This window comes from Salvelinus fontinalis, chromosome 35 (genome assembly GCF_029448725.1).
Source record: "Salvelinus fontinalis isolate EN_2023a chromosome 35, ASM2944872v1, whole genome shotgun sequence".
Lineage (NCBI taxonomy): Eukaryota > Metazoa > Chordata > Actinopteri > Salmoniformes > Salmonidae > Salvelinus > Salvelinus fontinalis.
The window spans coordinates 14,321,653-14,338,971 of NC_074699.1; the positions used below are offsets into that span (position 1 = coordinate 14,321,653).

Genomic DNA, 17,319 nt, shown 5'->3' on the forward strand with positions numbered 1-17,319 from the left:
GCCAGTCTTTTCTCTCTCCCCCTCATATTTGTTCCCACATGTTGTTTGGCTCTGTGCTCTACTGTTGTGCCTGAGGACAGGGAAAACCAGTGGAAGGCTGAGCAGTGAAGATGTCTGCCTTTCTGCTGACGTTAACTGAGGCGGGGCACCACAGAAGAGAAACACTGGAAGCCATTCTCTAGTCTCTCCGCCAGGTCCCGCAACCATGTTGAATTAGCAGTGAAGGCTGGGACAACAAACTAGACCACCCAACATCATACATGTTCCCGTTCCTTTTGTTCATGTAGACGTTGCCCATGTGTTCTCTCTGCTCAAGCATCTTCGCAGCTCTATTAATTGATATTCCTAATCAGAATGAACCCTGTGAGAGGCTTTACATTCAGTGCGTGTTTGTGTGTGTGTGTGTGTGAGAGAGAGAGAGTGAGAGACAGAGAGGTTCCAAGGCCGGCCTGGACTCAAATACACACACACACAATCACACACAGAAAGATGCATCATGCAGAGGTTCTTTAAGTTGCAGAACACTTGCAGGTGGTACACCTGATCTTGTCTCTCTTATTATATGGACCCACCTCAGCAGCACTGCTCAGACTGTCCTGGTCCTCGCTGGCCCTGACCATGAGCAGGAAGCTGTGTTGGTCCATCTCAAAGTCTATGGTCCTGGTCAGAGTGATCTCCCCCGTGTCCGCCTGCATGCTGAACAGACTGCTGGGATTGATGAGCAGGCTGTAGCTGATTGGCTGCTTCTGGAAGGACACGGCTGGAGTTGCCAGGAAGCTGCCGAAGAGCGGGGCAGGAAAGGGAATTATTTATTTATTTATTAGGATCTCCATTAGCTTATGCTCATGCAGCAGCTACTCTTCCTGGGGTCCACACACAACACAACATAATATAGAACATTCATAGACAAGAACAGCTCAAGGACAGTACATAAATTGAAAATAAAAAATTCCTGTACTGACAAAACAGAGAGAGAGAGGGGGGACAGAGAGAGAGAGGGGGGGGGGGGGCGGGAAAGAGAGAAAGAGACAGAGAGAGTGCGTGAGTGAAAGAGAGATAGAGAGAAAGGGTGTGAGAGAAAGTAAGAGAGAGAGAGAGGGGGGAAATGTAGAGGACTAATGTTTTCTGGTTTGTGTAATGTGTACCACAACGGCAATGGAGTTATGTTCAAGGTTTTTGATGAGTTCCCTCAGGCGCTCAGCAGGAACAATCACCACAGATGTTACTCTTTCAACTGATGGGTGAGTGATGTAAGTTCCTGTCAATCAAAATAGAGAAGCGATAGGAGAGAATACAGGAGGCAGGAGGCCAAAGATCAAATCCTTTACAGTAACCGCCCAAGGCTTTAATATAGTGAGAGAGTGTGTGTGTCTGTGTGTGTGTGTGTGTGTGTGTGTGTGTGTGTCTGTCTGTCTGTCTGTGTGACAAACAATCATTGGTCATATATTGAATAACTATGTATGCCTGATTTATGTGAACTTGTGGCTGAGTGCATAATGGTTATTGTATGAAAATGTCTGAGTTTGTGAGTGTATGTGCACTGTTAAAGTGTGATAATGTGTGCATATCATTGGCAATCGGTACTATATTTATGCATTCAAACTATTTGTGAATACTAGCAAATTATTTTCATGCCAACTTGTTTTTTTAAACTATGACCTGTATAACTTTTGGTTTTACATTATGTATGTGTACGTGTGTGACTGTCCATGTTTGTGTGCATGTGTGCAATTGTTTGTTTGTGTGTTTGTGTGTCTGCGTGTGCCTATGTGTGTGTGTGTGTGTGTGTGTGTGTGTGTGTGTGTGTGTGTGTGTGTGTGTGTGTGTGTGTGTGTGTGTGTGTGTGTGTGTGTGTGTGTGTGTGTGTGTGTGTGTGTGTGACTATGCATGTGTGTACATGTGTGTCACGCTGGTAACAAAGATTCGGGAGACAGGCGCAGGAATGCGTAATAGGGGTTTTATTCAGCACAAATTACGGCGTGCCATATAAAGGCACGGGGACGAAGACCAAACAAACACGTGACAAAATACAGGGTTGAAACCCCAACAAAAGAGCGAGGAGTACCTCGATGTCACGACTTCCACCGAAGTCGGCTCCTCTCCTTGTTCGGGCGGCGTTCGGCGGTCAACGTCACCGGCCTTCTAGCTATCGCCGCTCCATTTTTCAATGTTCCATTTGTTTTGTCTTGTTCCCCGCACACCTGGTTTACATTCCCAAATCACTTTGTGTATATATATTCCTCTGTCCCCCCCCCCATGTCCTTGTGTGGAACTGTTTTGTGTTACGTGTTTTATGTGACGCGCCAGGCTGGTTTTCCATGTTCCGTGTTTATTTCATGAAGTATGTTTACTTGGTAACTATAGCTTTTGTGACTGTTTTTGCGCTTTGCACTTTTGCCATTTTTGCAGCAGGTTTTGACGCAGTTGCGTCCGTCTGCTGTTTGCTCCTGCCTAAATAAAGTGTGCGCCTGTTCACAACTCTCTGCTCTCCTGCACCTGATTTCGCTACCAGTACGCACACCAGTGACACTCGAATAAATAACACAAGAGCACTATGATTATCACACGAGACGAGACCCGTAATCATCTGCGCATTCCACAAGGGCACGAAAGCCCAAAACACACAGCACAGGTACTCACACGCACCAACGGACATTGTAACAATAATGGACAGCCCAATGGAAACCAAAGTGCACACTTATACAAGTACTAATCAGTGGGAACAGGGGACAGGTGTGTGTGATGAAAGTTCCGGAGGGATCCGTGACAATGTTTGTGTGTGTGCGTACATGGATGTGTGCATGCGTGCGTGAGTGTGCGCGCATGTGTGCGTGTACTTTGCGTGTGTGAGACTCAGAGGAGGCTGGTGGGAGGAGTTATCGGAGGACGGGCTTATTCTAATGGCTGGAATGGAATTAACGGAGCGGTATCAACTATATGGAAACTCCATTCCATTCCAGCCATTAGAATGAGCCTGTCCTCCTAAAGTCCCTCTCACCAGCCTCCTCTGCTTTGCATGTGTGTGTGTGTGTGTGTGTGTGTGTGTGTGTGTGTGTGTGTGTGTGTGTGTGTGTGTGTGTGTGTGTGTGTGTGTGTGTGTCACTCACGGCTGTCTCTCTGGTGTGTTTTCAGGTAGTGAAATAGTGAAGGATGCGTTGGAGAACTGTGGCGCTCTGGCTCCTGCTATGATTGACACTACCACTGGGGGACTACGGCTACCCAGCCGGTCAGCAGCCACCACTGTCAACAGGTACTCTTTGTCCCTCTGAAGTGGCAGCCCCGTGGTCCGGACATGACCACTCTTTCTGTCCACCTCGAAACGCCCGTCACCACCTGCAGTTAGGAGACAACGGAGGAATATATTTTCGAAATATATATTTGAAGGTGTTTTCTGACTAGATAAAGAGAGATAGGATGACAGTGGGAAACAAACTGCGAGGGGTGGTGTTAAAGGGCAGTAAGCCAACCTATGCTGACATGTGTAGAGAGGCTGCAGTATTACCGCTAGACCAGCCAGGCCACAACAAATGTTTTTTCTGTCATTCATTCGTGGAACAGAACGTCCAGTATGTTCAATATTAGAGGGATTGATTGATTTAATGAGTCAAGGTGATTTTACTGTATTTAATAAGACAGCTGCGCAGCAATAATGAACCTCTTAAAATGCATTGAAAAGAAAGTGCAGATGGAATCTAATATTAGAGCCATTGACGCACAGACTCACACATGTAATCCCACCCACTGGCAATTTCATTCTGCCGAACTTCCGCAAATGTACACAACATATGACATAAGATAAGACACATGCTTTTCTTAATGAGATGAAAGACTAGAAGTATAAAAGTATAAAATCATGTATAAAACTAACTAAAACCATATACAATTATGTTTTTTTCTCTTTCTATTACAATGCTGCCAGTTCGTGTACTCAATGAAATTGTACTCAATCCCTGGACAGGAAGCACCTACCATCAGACAGGAAGTACTCCACCTCCCCGTTGTTGCCCTCGTCTCCGTCCTGGGCGTGGAGCTTGTAGACCAGTGACCCAGCCAGGGCGTTGGGAGGTACCACTGCCAGGTAGGGGGAGGGGACCATGGTCCATTCCGGAACATTGTCATTCACATCGGTCACTGTCAGCTCCACCCGTACCAGGTACCAGTCTGGACCTGTAGAGGAGTGGCAGAGATTGGTCCTCTGTAGCTCAGTTGGTACAGCATGGCGCTTGCAATGTGAGTATAGTGGGTTTGATTCCTGGGACCAGCCGTATGGAAAATGTATGCATGACTGTAAGTGGCTTTGGATAAAAACACCTGCTAAATGGCATATACAGTGCCTAGTGAAAGTCTACACACCCCTTGCACATTTTTCACATTTTGCTGCCCTAAAATAAAATCTAGAAAGGGATTACATTTTATTTTTAACACCCTAACAATCTACACAACTTACTCCACATTTTAAAAGTGAAAGAAACATTAAAATTAATAATTTCATAAATTACAAAAAATACTTGGTGGAATCACCTTTGGCAGCCATTACAGCTTTGAATCATTTTGAATAAGATTCTACCAACCTTAGCACAACTCTTAGGGCAACTTAGGGCAACATACCTTGTTTTTGGGAAAATTGCTCAAGCTCAGTTAATTTGGTTGGGAATCATTGATGGACAGATATATTCAAACCTTGTCTCTGTATCTCAAGCCGATTTAAGTCAGGACTGAGACTGGACTACTCAGGGACACTCAACACCTCTTTAGTCATTCTGGTGTGTCTTTGGTAATAAAATGTGTGTAATTGTCCCCCAGATAAAATAAAACTCTCCAAGGGTTAGGTTTTCAGAGTTCTAACTTTTTGCCTGTGCTTTGCTGCTTTAATATTTATTTTGATCTTAAAACACTCCCCGATCCCTGCCGATGACAAGCATACCCATAACATGATGCTGCCACCACAATACTTGCCAATACAGAGGGTTTGGATTTGACCCAAATCCATCATTAATGAAAACCCGCCTCAGTCTTCTGAAAACTTAACCCTGGGATAGAGTTTATATTTTTCAGGTGGACAATTAGACACATTGTAATGCCTGACTAGTCCAGTCTCAGTCATGACTTAAATTTGCTTGAAATTCCGAGACAGAAACAATGGATGTACAGCATGTTGTGCACAGTGTTGTGCAAAGCTGGTAGAATCTCATTCAGTCTCATTAAATCTTGCGTGTGAAGACATACGCAATCAACACATCTTCAGTATTTATTTAATTAAATAGGAATATTTTCTGTAATGTTCTTTCACTTTGACAGTATGAAGTAGGTTGTGTAGATCTGTAGGTAAAAAATATAATTGAATCGCTTTTTGGCTTTAAGGCAGCAAACTGTGAAGGCCGTGCAAGGAGTGTGTAGACTTTCACTAGGCACTGCATTATATGTTGTACAGTGGCTTGCGAAAGTATTCACCCCCCTTGGCATTTTTCTTATTTTGTTGCCTTACAACCTGGAATTAAAATTAATTTTTTTGGGGGGGGTTTGTATCATTTGATTTACACAACATGCCTACCACCTTGAAGATGCAAAATATTTTTATAGTGAAACAAACAAGAAGTAAGACAAAAAAACAGAAAACTTGAGCGTGTATAACTATTCACCCCCCCAAAGTCAATACTTTGTAGAGCCACCTTTTGCAGCAATTACAGCAGCAAGTCTCTTGGGGTATGTCTCTAAAAGCTTGGCACATCTAGCCACTGGAAAAATTTTGCCCATTCTTCAAGGCAAAACTGCTCCATCTCCTTCAAGTTGGATGGGTTCCGCTGGTGTACAGCAATCTTTAAGTCATTGTAACGGCTGTCGTCTTCCTCCTCGTCTGAGGAGGAGAAGTTTGAAGGATCAGAGGACCAATGCGCAGCGTGGTAATTGTTCATCTTATTTAATGAAGTGAACAACTCAAAATACAAAAAAACAACAAAGTGAAAACCGAAACAGTTCTATCTGGTGCAGACACACAAAGACTGAAGACAACCACCCACCAAAACCCAACAGAAAACAGGATACCTAAATATGGTTCCCAATCAGGGACAACGATTGACAGCTGCCTCTGATTAAGAACCACATCAGGCCAAACACAGAAAACCAACACAGAAATAGAAAACATAGATTACCCACCCAACTCACGCCCTGACCAACTAAAACAAAAGACAAAACAAAGGATCTAAGGTCAGAACGTGACAGTCATACCACAGATTCTCAATAGAATTGAGGTCTAGGCTTTGACTAGGCCATTCCAAGACATTTAAATGTTTCCCCTTAAACCACTCGAGTGTTGCTTTAGCAGTATGCTTAGGGTCATTGTCCTGATGGAAGGTGATCCTACGTCCCAGTCTCAAATCTCTGGAAAACTGAAACAGGTTTCTCTCAAGAATCTCCCTGTACTTAGTGCCATCCATCATTCCTTCAATTCTGACCAGTTTCCCAGTCCCTGCAGATGAAAAACATCCCCACAGCATGATGCTACCACCACCATGCTTCACTGTGGGGATGTTGTTCTCGGGGTGATGAGAGGTGTTGAGTTTGCGCCAGACATAGCGTTTTCCTTGATGGCCAAAAAGCTCAATGTTAGTCTCATCTGTCCAGAGTACCTTCTTCCACATGTTTGGGGAGTCTCCCACATGCCTTTTGGTGAACACACATTTTTTTCTTTAAGCAATGTCTTTTTCTGGCCACTCTTCCGTAAAGCCCAGCTCTGTGGCGTGTACGGCTTAAAGTGGTCCTATGGACAGATACTCCGATCTCCACTGTGGAGCTTTGCAGCTCCTTCAGGGTTATCTTTGGTCTCTTTGTTGCCTCTCTGATTAATGCCCTCTCTTTTGCCAGGTTTGCTATGGTGCCATATTCTTTCAATTTTTTTACTAATGTATGTAATGGTGCTCTGTGGGATGTTCAAAGTTTCTGATATTTTTTTATAACCCAACCCTGATCTGTACTTCTCCACAACTTTGTACCTGACCTATTTGGAGAGCTCCTTGGTCTTCATGGTGCCGCTTGCTTAGTGGTGTTGCAGAATGTGGGGCCTTTCAGAACAGGCGTATATATACTGAGACCATGAGACAGATCATGTGACACTTAGATTGCACATAGGTGTACTTTATTTAACTAATAATGTGACTTCTGAAGGTAATTGGTTGTACCAGATCTTATTTAGGGGCGTCATAGCAAAGGAGGTGAATAAATATGCACGCACCACTATTCCATTTTTTTTCTATTTTTTTTTTTAACAAGTATTTTTTTTTCATTTCACTTCACCATATTCTACTATTTTGTGTAAGTCCATTACATGGAATCCAAATAAAAATCTATTTAAATTACAGGTTGTAATGCAACATAATAGGAAAAACGCCAAGGGGGACAAATACTTTTGCAATGCACTGTATGTTGTTATTATTATAGAGATGAACTAACACATTCACAGAGTCTTAGTCCTAACCCAGAGCCTTATTCCTAAATTGAGGGTAATCTTTGTATCCATTGAAAAAAATACAATGAGGTTTGAGAGATGTTTGGCTTTCAGAAACAGAATAACCATACAATACTGGACAATATCATAACACTATCATAATGCTATGATGTACATGAACCAATCACTAAGCTCTGAAAGCCATTAGGCTACATGACAATACAATCATCAGCCATTTGTCAAATGTCATGTAAAACCATGCCAAAGGATGCTAATGTGTTGTAATACCCGATACTACTTGTCACATTTAGATGGTACAATGCTTTAGAGCGTTTCAGTCACAATTAGCAAATTATGTGTTGAGTGTTTTTCCTTAATGCATTGACTGAAAACAGCAATCACAATAGAAATCACACACACACACACGCTTACATGCACATACGCACATACGCGCACACACACACACACACACACACACACACACACACACACACACACACACACACACACACACACACACACACACACACACACACACACACACACACACACACACACACACACATACACACACACACACACACACACACACACAATGATGCACCATGCAGAGGCTCTTTCAGTTGCAGAACACTTGCAGGTGGAACACCGCAGGGATGTTTTCACAAACAGCCACATTATAACAGATCATGTCTCTCTTATTATGTCCCTCTTCCAGTCTTAGATTCCCATTATCCATATCTCCCCTGTTCCATCTACCCAAAGATTCTCAACGATTTTCCCTCTAGGCTCTCTGTCTCTCTCTCTCTTTTCTCTCTGGCTCTCTCTTTCTCTCCATCTCTCTCTCTCCTTCCATACTGCAGCTGTCAGGTAGAGGAAAGCAGGTGTTCTGTCAGGGGCTATGAAAGGGCCAATCACCGGGGGAATCAAAGAGCCCAAGACGCTGTCATTCTGGTTCCCTCTCTGACAACCTGCCAGCTATTTATACCAGTCAAAGAGAGACGGGGTGAATCAGAGAGAGAGAGAAACAGGGTGGATGGGAGAAGAGGAAAAAAGAAACAGAGAATCATGAGAGAGAAACAAGGGGAAAGAGGAAGAGAGTGAGAGAGATAGATAGAGAGAGAGAGAGAGAGAGAGAGAGAGAGAGAGAGAGAGAGAGAGAGAGAGAGAGAGAGTGAAAAATCGAGATCGAGATCAAGATTGAGAGATTGACAAGTGAAACATGGACAAGTGCAAGAGAGAGAGAGAATGCATTATACACTGTCACCGTAAGTGATCCTAAAACTCACAATAGCCAACTAGGATAAGGCAGCAAGGTCAGTTATGCTGCACAACCGCCAATTACAATCAACCGTGTTCCGTCTGCAAAAGGAAAACAACAGTACTCTAGTCTGAGATAAACAATGTCCTCTTAGATTATCTCTCACCTGATGATGTGTCTGTCTGGGAAACAAGACAGAGACAGTCGCTTACCAACAGGCACCACATGCCTGGGATGTGCCCAGTGATGCCCACTCATAAAGGCAGACACCAGAATACCTGCTTGCCCAGGAAAATCCAATACGATTGGTAACCTACCACCTGCTACCAAATGGTGCCTAGTGGTCCTTGTTGTCATCTATCGCAAAGTGACAACAAGCAATTTATTCATAGGTTATTATCATGTTATTACTATTGGGAAATACGAGGTACCAGATTATACTAATGGAAAGGAAAATAAGGTTGAACCAAATGATCAGGTCCCTTTGGGAAATAAATGGTAAAAATCTAATGACAGCGAAATATGTGGCAGCATGGCTTAAGACACATTGAGCACACCGCACTCACAGACCTTCAGTTCTATAACTGCCACTGTTCTCTAGTTAAAGAAAAGCAAAAGATGAACACAATAATGCCACCCGAACACCATTTGCATTGCTGTCGCCACTGTTTTGTATGTACTCTAACTTATTATAGATTTGAAGATTGCTTTTCAGATAATTGAAAATGTTAAAGCAGCAATGCAGAAAAAGAATGTGGCAACAGAGTCATCTAGACAGGGAGGGGAGTAGAGGAAAATTGAGAAGGGGAGGGAATAAGACAGAGGGGGGAACAAGGGAGTTGTTTAGAACACGGGAGAAAAAGTCCGGAGAAAAATAAGAACGGAGGAGCAGAGCAGGATTAAGACAAAACCCACAGCGTATGAAATGGCCCTGAGGTTGTTATGGAAACAGACAAATAACAAAATCTGGAACAGGGAAAAAAAACAGGCAGCAATTGCATAAATCAATGGAATTAAAGGGACAGAGACAGAAAGAAAGAAAAAGAGTACCACATCTATAAAATAAAGACAGAGAGGAAAAACGAAGCTGGGACATTTTCAGAAACCGCACATAACGATCCTGCTGCACTTGAGTGTCCGTGGATCATGGAGAGTTTCTAATGGTCGCTCTCTGCTGCTATAACATATCCAGAATTAATTGGGAAAAAGACAAGAGGGGAACAGGGGTAATATGAAAAGCACAGCAGGGAGAAAGCATTACCTACATAATAAATCAGAAGGCTAATGGCCAACTTCCAATATGTCTATCCAGAGACAGAAACACGCGAATAATGGTCATTACAATAGATGAGATATCCTAACGAGGAAATGCTGGTACATGTCAATTGTTTGTCTTCCTTCATTGGAAAGCTGTCCACGATAATTGAATGATGGTTCAATAAAGCAAAACAATATGAATATGGTTAGGCCTACGGTAGGGAATCTATCTACTGGGAACACTGATTAACGAACTCAAAATGATGTAGCAGCTACTTACGATCCAACGTAAAAATGACTTCAAGTAGACATTGACACTGAGAATGCAGTTCCTCAGCTAGCCTCGTATGACTGAGGTCTAGCCTGAGAGAAACAAAAAAGCCCAACAGCAACAACTAAAACAAAGACAGGCTGAAAGAGTTAATAGAGAGCTCAGTGACCTAATCCACTGGCTGACCTGGGATCAAAAGAGAGATGAGCACACGTGACAGGCGTAGAGTCTCCTTCCATTAATTGGCTTATGTGGAACAGACTCCAGGGGCCGCGCTGTGAATCACGCATGAGATCAGAGCCAAATGTAAGGCTCAGGAAGCGTCAACGCAAAACTTTTGACAGGGCCACGAATCGACAGGGCCACACTTTTAACTGGTTCTGAATAAATTACTGCACATTCTCCGCTTGTCACCTAGCTGTTTCTTCCCCTCTTCCGGACGTTGTTAGCGAGGGTGCTTAGCGTGACCCCAATCAGCACCTGGCTCCCTCGATCCTCTCTTCCCGGCTTACTGCTGACAGAGGGAACACAGGCACAATTACTGTCTCTACCAGTCTAGGAAGAAGGGGGGCTTTCTCACTCTCTCTACTCCCAGCACTGCACGCTAACTACAGGAGTCCCTGTTCTCCCAGGAACACAGTTACTTTACAGCACAGCAGATGGAGAGAGAGTGAGACAGAGGGAGTGAAATAGTGTGTGTGTGTGTGTGTGTGAGAGAGAGAGGGAGAGAGAGAGAGCGAGAGAGATATTCCTCCACACTAGAGGAACACCAATGTAAGAACACTGTTCGTTGAATAAAGCTCAGTCTTCACAATATTACCCTCCAAGCTCATCATTAAGCTCGGGGCACTAGGTCTGAACCCCGCCCTGTGCAACTGGGTCCTGGACAACCTGACGGGCTGCCCCCAGGTGGTGAAGGTAGGAAACAACACCTCCACTACCCAGATCTTCAACACAGGGGCCCTTCAAGGGAGCGTGCTCAGTCCCCTCCTGTACTCCCTGTTCACCCATGACTGCGTGGCCACACATGCCTCTAACTCAATCATCAAGTTTGCAGACGACACAACAGTGGTAGGCCTGATTACCAACAATGACAAGACAGCCTACAGGGAGGAGGTGAGGGCCCTGGCGGAGTGGTGCCAGGAAAATAACCTCTCCCTCAACAAAACAAAGGAGCTGATCGTGGACTTCAGGAGACAGCAAAGAGAGCAGAGCACGCCCCCATCCACATCTATGAGGTCGCAGTGGAGAAGGTGAAAAGCTTTAAGTTCATTGGCATACAGATCACTGACAATCTGAAATTGAGCCTCTTTAACAGAGCCTCTTTAACCTCAGGAGGCTGAAGAAATTTGGCTTGGTCACAGGGCTTTCCAAAGGGCAGGGTGGTCAGCCCAACGCATCACCAGGGGTACACTGCCTGCCCTCCAGGACATCTACAGCACCCGGTGTCACAGGAAGGCCAAGAAGATCATCAAGGACCTCAGCCACCCGATCGACGGTCTGTTCACCCCGCTACCATCTAGAAGACGAGGTCAGTACTGGGACCGAGAGAACTGAAAAACAGCTTCTATCTCAAGGCTGTCAGACTGTTAAATAGCCATCACTCCACCCAGTACCCTGCCCTGAACTTATTCACTGTCACTAGCCGGCTACCACCCGGTTACTCAACCCTGCACCTTAGAGGCTACTACCCCATGTAAATAAGCATGGTACACTAGTCACTTTAATAATGGAACACTGGTCACTAATAATATTTACATGTTGTTTTACCCATTTGATATGTATATACTGTATTCTAGTCAAGTCCATCCTATTAAACTATTGCTGTACATATACTATTCTATGCTACATATTCTTCAGATATACTAAATACACTACATGACCAAAAGTATGTTGACACCTGTTCGTCCAAATCTCATTCCAAAATTATGGGCATTAATATGGAGTTGATCCCCCATTTGCTGCTATAACAGCCTCTACTCTTCTGGGAAGGCTTTCCACTAGATGTCGGAACATTGCTGCGGGGACTTGCTTCCATTCAGCCACAAGAGCATTAGTGAGGTCGGGCACTGATGTTGGGCGATTAGGTGTTTGATGGTGTTGAAGTCAGGGCTCTGTGCACACCATTCAAGTTCTTCCACACCGATCTCAACAAACCATTTCTGCATTGACTTTGCTTCATGCACGGGGGCATTGTCATGCTGAAACAGGAAAGGACCTTCCCCAAACTGTTGCCACAAAGTTGGAAGCACAGAATCATCTAGAATGTCATTGTGTGCTGTAGCTTTAAGACTTCCCTTCACTGGAACTAAGGGACGTAGCCCAAACCATGAAAAACAGCCTCCTTATCCAAATTTTACAGTTGGAACTATGCATTCGGGCAGGAAGCGCTCTTCTAGCATCCGCCAAACCAAGATTTGTCTGTCAGACTGTCGGTTGGTGAAGCATGATTCATCATTCCAGAGAACGCGTTTCCACTGCTCCAGAGACCAATGGCGGTGAGCTTTACACAACTCCAGCCGACGATTGGCTTTGCGCATTGTGATCTTAGGCTTGTGTGAGGGTGCTCAGTCATGGAAACCCATCTCATTAAGCTCCCGATGAACAGTTCTTGTGCTGACTTATCTTCCAGAGGCAGTTTGGAAGTTGGTAGTGATTGTAGGACAGACGATTTGTACATGCTACGTGCCTCAGCACTCTGCAGTCCCGTTCTGTGAGCTTATGTGGCCTACCACTTCACAGCTGAGCCGTTGTTGCTTCTAGACGATTCCACTTCACAATAACAGCACCTACAGTTGACCGGGGCAGCTCTAGCAGGGCAGACATTTTACTTGTTGGAAAGGTGCCACATTAGAAGTCACTGAGCTATTCAGTATGGGCCATTCTACTGCCACTGTTTGTCTATGGAGATCGCATGGCGGTGTGCTCAATTTTATACATCTGTCAGCAAAAGTGTGGTTGAAATAGCTGTATCCACTAATTTGAAGGGGTGTCCAAATACTTATGTATATATAGTGTACTCTATCCACATACTGTCTGTCCATAATGTCTATACATCACATATACACTGCTCAAAAAAATAAAGGGAACACTTAAACAACACAATGTAACTCCAAGTCAATCACATTTCTGTGAAATCAAACTGTCCACTTAGGAAGCAACACTGATTAACAATAAATTTCACATGCTGTTGTGCAAATGGAATAGACAAAAGGTGGAAATTATAGGCAATTAGCAAGACATCCCCAAAAACAGGAGTGATTCTGCAGGTGGTGACCACAGACCACTTCTCAGTTCCTATGCTTCCTGGCTGATGTTTTGGTCACTTTTGAATGCTGGCGGTGCTTTCACTCTAGTGGTAGCATGAGACGGAGTCTACAACCCACACAAGTGGCTCAGGTAGTGCAGTTCATCCAGGATGGCACATCAATGCGAACTGTGGCAAAAAGGTTTGCTGTGTCTGTCAGCGTAGTGTCCAGAGCATGGAGGCGCTACCAGGAGACAGGCCAGTACATCAGGAGATGTGGAGGAGGCCGTAGGAGGGCAACAACCCAGCAGCAGGACCGCTACCTCCGCCTTTGAGCAGGAGGAGCACTGCCAGAGCCCTGCAAATGACCTCCAGCAGGCCACTGGTCTGTGGTCACCACCTGCAGAATCACTCCTGTTTTGGGGGGTGTCTTGCTAATTGCCTATAATTTCCACCTTTTGTCTATTCCATTTGCACAACAGCATGTGAAATTTATTGTCAATCAGTGTTGCTTCCTAAGTGGACAGTTTGATTTCACAGAAGTGTGATTGACTTGGAGTTACATTGTGTTGTTTAAGTGTTCCCTTTATTTTTTTGAGCAGTGTATATATATATATATATATATATAGTTGAAGTCGGAAGTTTACATACACCTTAGCCAAATACATTTAAACTCAGTTACACAATTCATGACATTTAATCCTAGTAAAAAATCCCTGTCATAGGTCAGGTAGGATCACAAATTTATTTTAAGAATGTGAAATGTCAGAATAATGGTGGAGAAAATTATTTATTTCAGCTTTTATTTCTTTCCTCACATTCCCAGTGGGTCAGAGGTTTACATACTCTCAATTAGTATTTGGTAGCTTTGCCTTTAAATTGTTTAACTTGGGTCAAACGTTTCAGGTAGCCTAACACAAGCTTCCCACAATAAGTTGGGTGAATTCTGGCCCATTCCTCCTGACAGAGCTGGTGTAACTGAGTCAGGTTTGTAGGCCTCCTTGCTCGCACATAGTCTTCAGTTCTGCCCACACATTTTCTATAGAATTGAGGTCAGGGCTTTGTGATAGCCACTCCAATACCTTGACTTTGTTGTCCTTAAGCCATTTTGCCACAACTTTGGAAGTGTGATTGGGGTCATTGTCCATTTGGAAGACCCATTTGCGACCAAAGCTGTAACTTTATGACTGATGATGCTTCCTGCAGCAACCCCCCCCCCCCCCCCCCCCCCCCCGTGCCTCACGGTTTGGATGGTGTTTTTTGGCTTGCAAGCCTCCCCCTTTTTCCTCTAAACATAACGATGGTCATTTGTTTCGTCAGACCAGAGGACATTTCTCCAGAAAGTACTATCTTTGTCCCCATGTGCAGTTGCAAACCGTAGTCTGGGTTTTTATGGTGGTTTTGGAGCAGTGGCCTCTTCCTTCCTGAGCGTCCTTTCAGGTTACATTGATATAGGACTCGTTTTACTGTGGATATAGATACTTTTGCACCTGTTTCCTCCAGCAACTTCACAAGGTCCTTTGCTGTTGTTCTGGGATTGATTTTCACTTTTCTCACCAAAGTACGTTGAACTCTAGGAGACAGAACGTGTCTCCTTCCTGAGCGGTATGACGGCTGCGTTATCCCATGATATTTATACTTGCGTACTATTGTTTGTACAGATGAACGTGGTACCTTCAGGCATTTGGAAATTTCTCCCAAGGGTGAACCAAACTTGTGAAGGTCTACAAATGTTTTTCTGAGGTCTTGGCTGATTTCTTTTGATTTTCCCATGATGTTAAGCAAAGAGGCACTGAGTTTGACGGTAGGCCTTGAAATACATCCACAGGTACACCACCAATTGACTCAAATGTCAATGTCAATTAGCCAATCAGAAACTTCTGAAGCCATGACATCATTTTCTGAAATTTTCCAAGCTGTTTAAAGGCACAGTCAACTTAGTGTATGTAAACTTCTGACCTCCTGTAATTGTGATACAGTGAATTATAAGTTAAATAATCAGTCTGTCAACAATTGTTTGAAAAAAAACTTGTGTCATGCACAAAGTAGATGTCCTGACAAACTTGCCAAAACTGCAGTTTGTTAACAAGAAATTTGTGGAGTGGATGAAAAACGAGTTTTAATGACTCCAACCTAAATGTATGCAAACTTCCAACTTCAACTGTATTTTTAGTCAGATATTACTGTACTGTTGGAGCTAGGAACACAAGCATTTCGCTACACACGCAATAACATCTGCTAAATATGTGTGCAACTAATATAATTCGATTTGGATTTGATTTGAGGGAGAGAAAGAGAGACAGAGACAGAGAAAGACGGAGAACTACAAGAAGCTTTGGCTAATTAAATATTCTCTCCGATTACAAGGGGCTATTTGGCCCTCTCCGGAAATTGTGACTTTCATAATCTTACTAAAGAGGAAGGTACTGACTTTTTAACATTTCACATAAAAATACCAATTAAGAAACGAAAAAGGGGGGGGGTGACCAGCTCTAATCTTACACAAATTGCAAACGATACAAATGGGTAGGCCATAATTAGATTTTTTTTCCTCAACAGCTTTTCATAATTGAAAATACTGACACTACCAAGAACACACTTCAACACACACACATTACGCACAGCTAGTTTTTCAATTGCCAAATTCAATATCTATTTCCCCAGCCTAAGGGGGAATAATGTTAATAACAGAGGGGGACATTGAGTTTTTCAGGGGGTCTCACACTGTCTGGTTACCATGGCATGGTCAGGCACAGCAGGACACTGTGTGCATACAGAAAACGTTCTACACAGGAATAGTATATGACATAGCACCAGGTGAATGCATATAGCCTCAGCATGGCCACTCACTGGGGACTCTTGTTGATTGACATTGAGGAAGAGTTCCTCATTAAGAGTTGTAGGATAGCATAGTGTAAAACTCACTATAGAACAAGACATATTGGATAGACACCATACCTGGACGTTGTGGTGACGTTTAATTGATCAAATAATTAACGGTGTATAATTACGCGATTAAATGATTCAAGGCAATTATTAACTCAATGACCCGGGGCACCATGGGAAAGTTTTAGCTTTATTGAATTTTTATTTCCCAAATTCACTCAAAGAATATCAGAATATCGATTTCACAACAGTCGCCAATTAATCAATTTCCTCTACAATCTCATTCTGAACGTCGCATGATCCGGGAATCTGCACAAACCCGAGTCTCACCAAATAAGTCCGTACCACACCAATTGAGCTGATTATTTATTTGCTAACAAGCTAAAATGATAATATAAGAAACACATACACAAACATACAGTCTATTAATTAGAACTTAGTATGAACAGGTCCCGAGCGGGCCAACACCATATTACACATGTTTCACAAAATGGGGATTTCAAAAGAGAGAGAGAGAGAGAAAAAGAGAGAGAGACAGAAAAAGAGAGAGAGAGAGAGACAGAAAAAAAGAGAGAGAGAGAGAGAGAGAGACAGAAAGAAAAAAAAAGAGAGAGAGAGAGAGAGAGTACACGAGAGAAAAACACACTTCCGTGCATTTGTCAGCTATGCTTATTTTAACCCTAACCTTGCCCCGAACTGTCGCTCTTATGGGTCAGAATATAATGATGTAATTACGTGTTGAAGGTCTCCGATGGGGTGTCTCTGCTTGGATAGGATTCCGACTTCTCTGATGACGGTCCGTCTTCGGTTACCGGGTGTAACTCTCTGTTTCTCCTCACGGTGTCAGTGTCTTTTCTCTTAGTGGTCTGTTTCCTCGCCCTCGCTCTGAAAAGGGGTCTTCTGAGGAGGGCTAATCAGCCGTGTAGATGGTTCCAGCGTGGGAATGAAAACAGTGT

At 43.6% G+C, this 17,319-nt stretch overlaps 1 protein-coding gene across 3 annotated transcripts in view; it reads right to left on the reverse strand.

Annotated features, from left to right (window-relative positions):
- LOC129834349 (neural-cadherin-like) overlaps positions 1–17,319 on the reverse strand; it is a 206,536-nt gene that overhangs the window by 99,797 nt on the left and 89,420 nt on the right. For all 3 annotated transcript variants that reach the window (XM_055899249.1, XM_055899250.1, XM_055899251.1), the window contains exons 2-4: positions 3,970–4,167; positions 3,108–3,333; positions 573–777 (exon numbers count right to left, since the gene is read on the reverse strand). In XM_055899249.1, the coding sequence (XP_055755224.1) occupies positions 573–777; positions 3,108–3,333; positions 3,970–4,167 (629 nt within the window). The remainder of the gene's footprint in view (positions 1–572; positions 778–3,107; positions 3,334–3,969; positions 4,168–17,319) is intronic.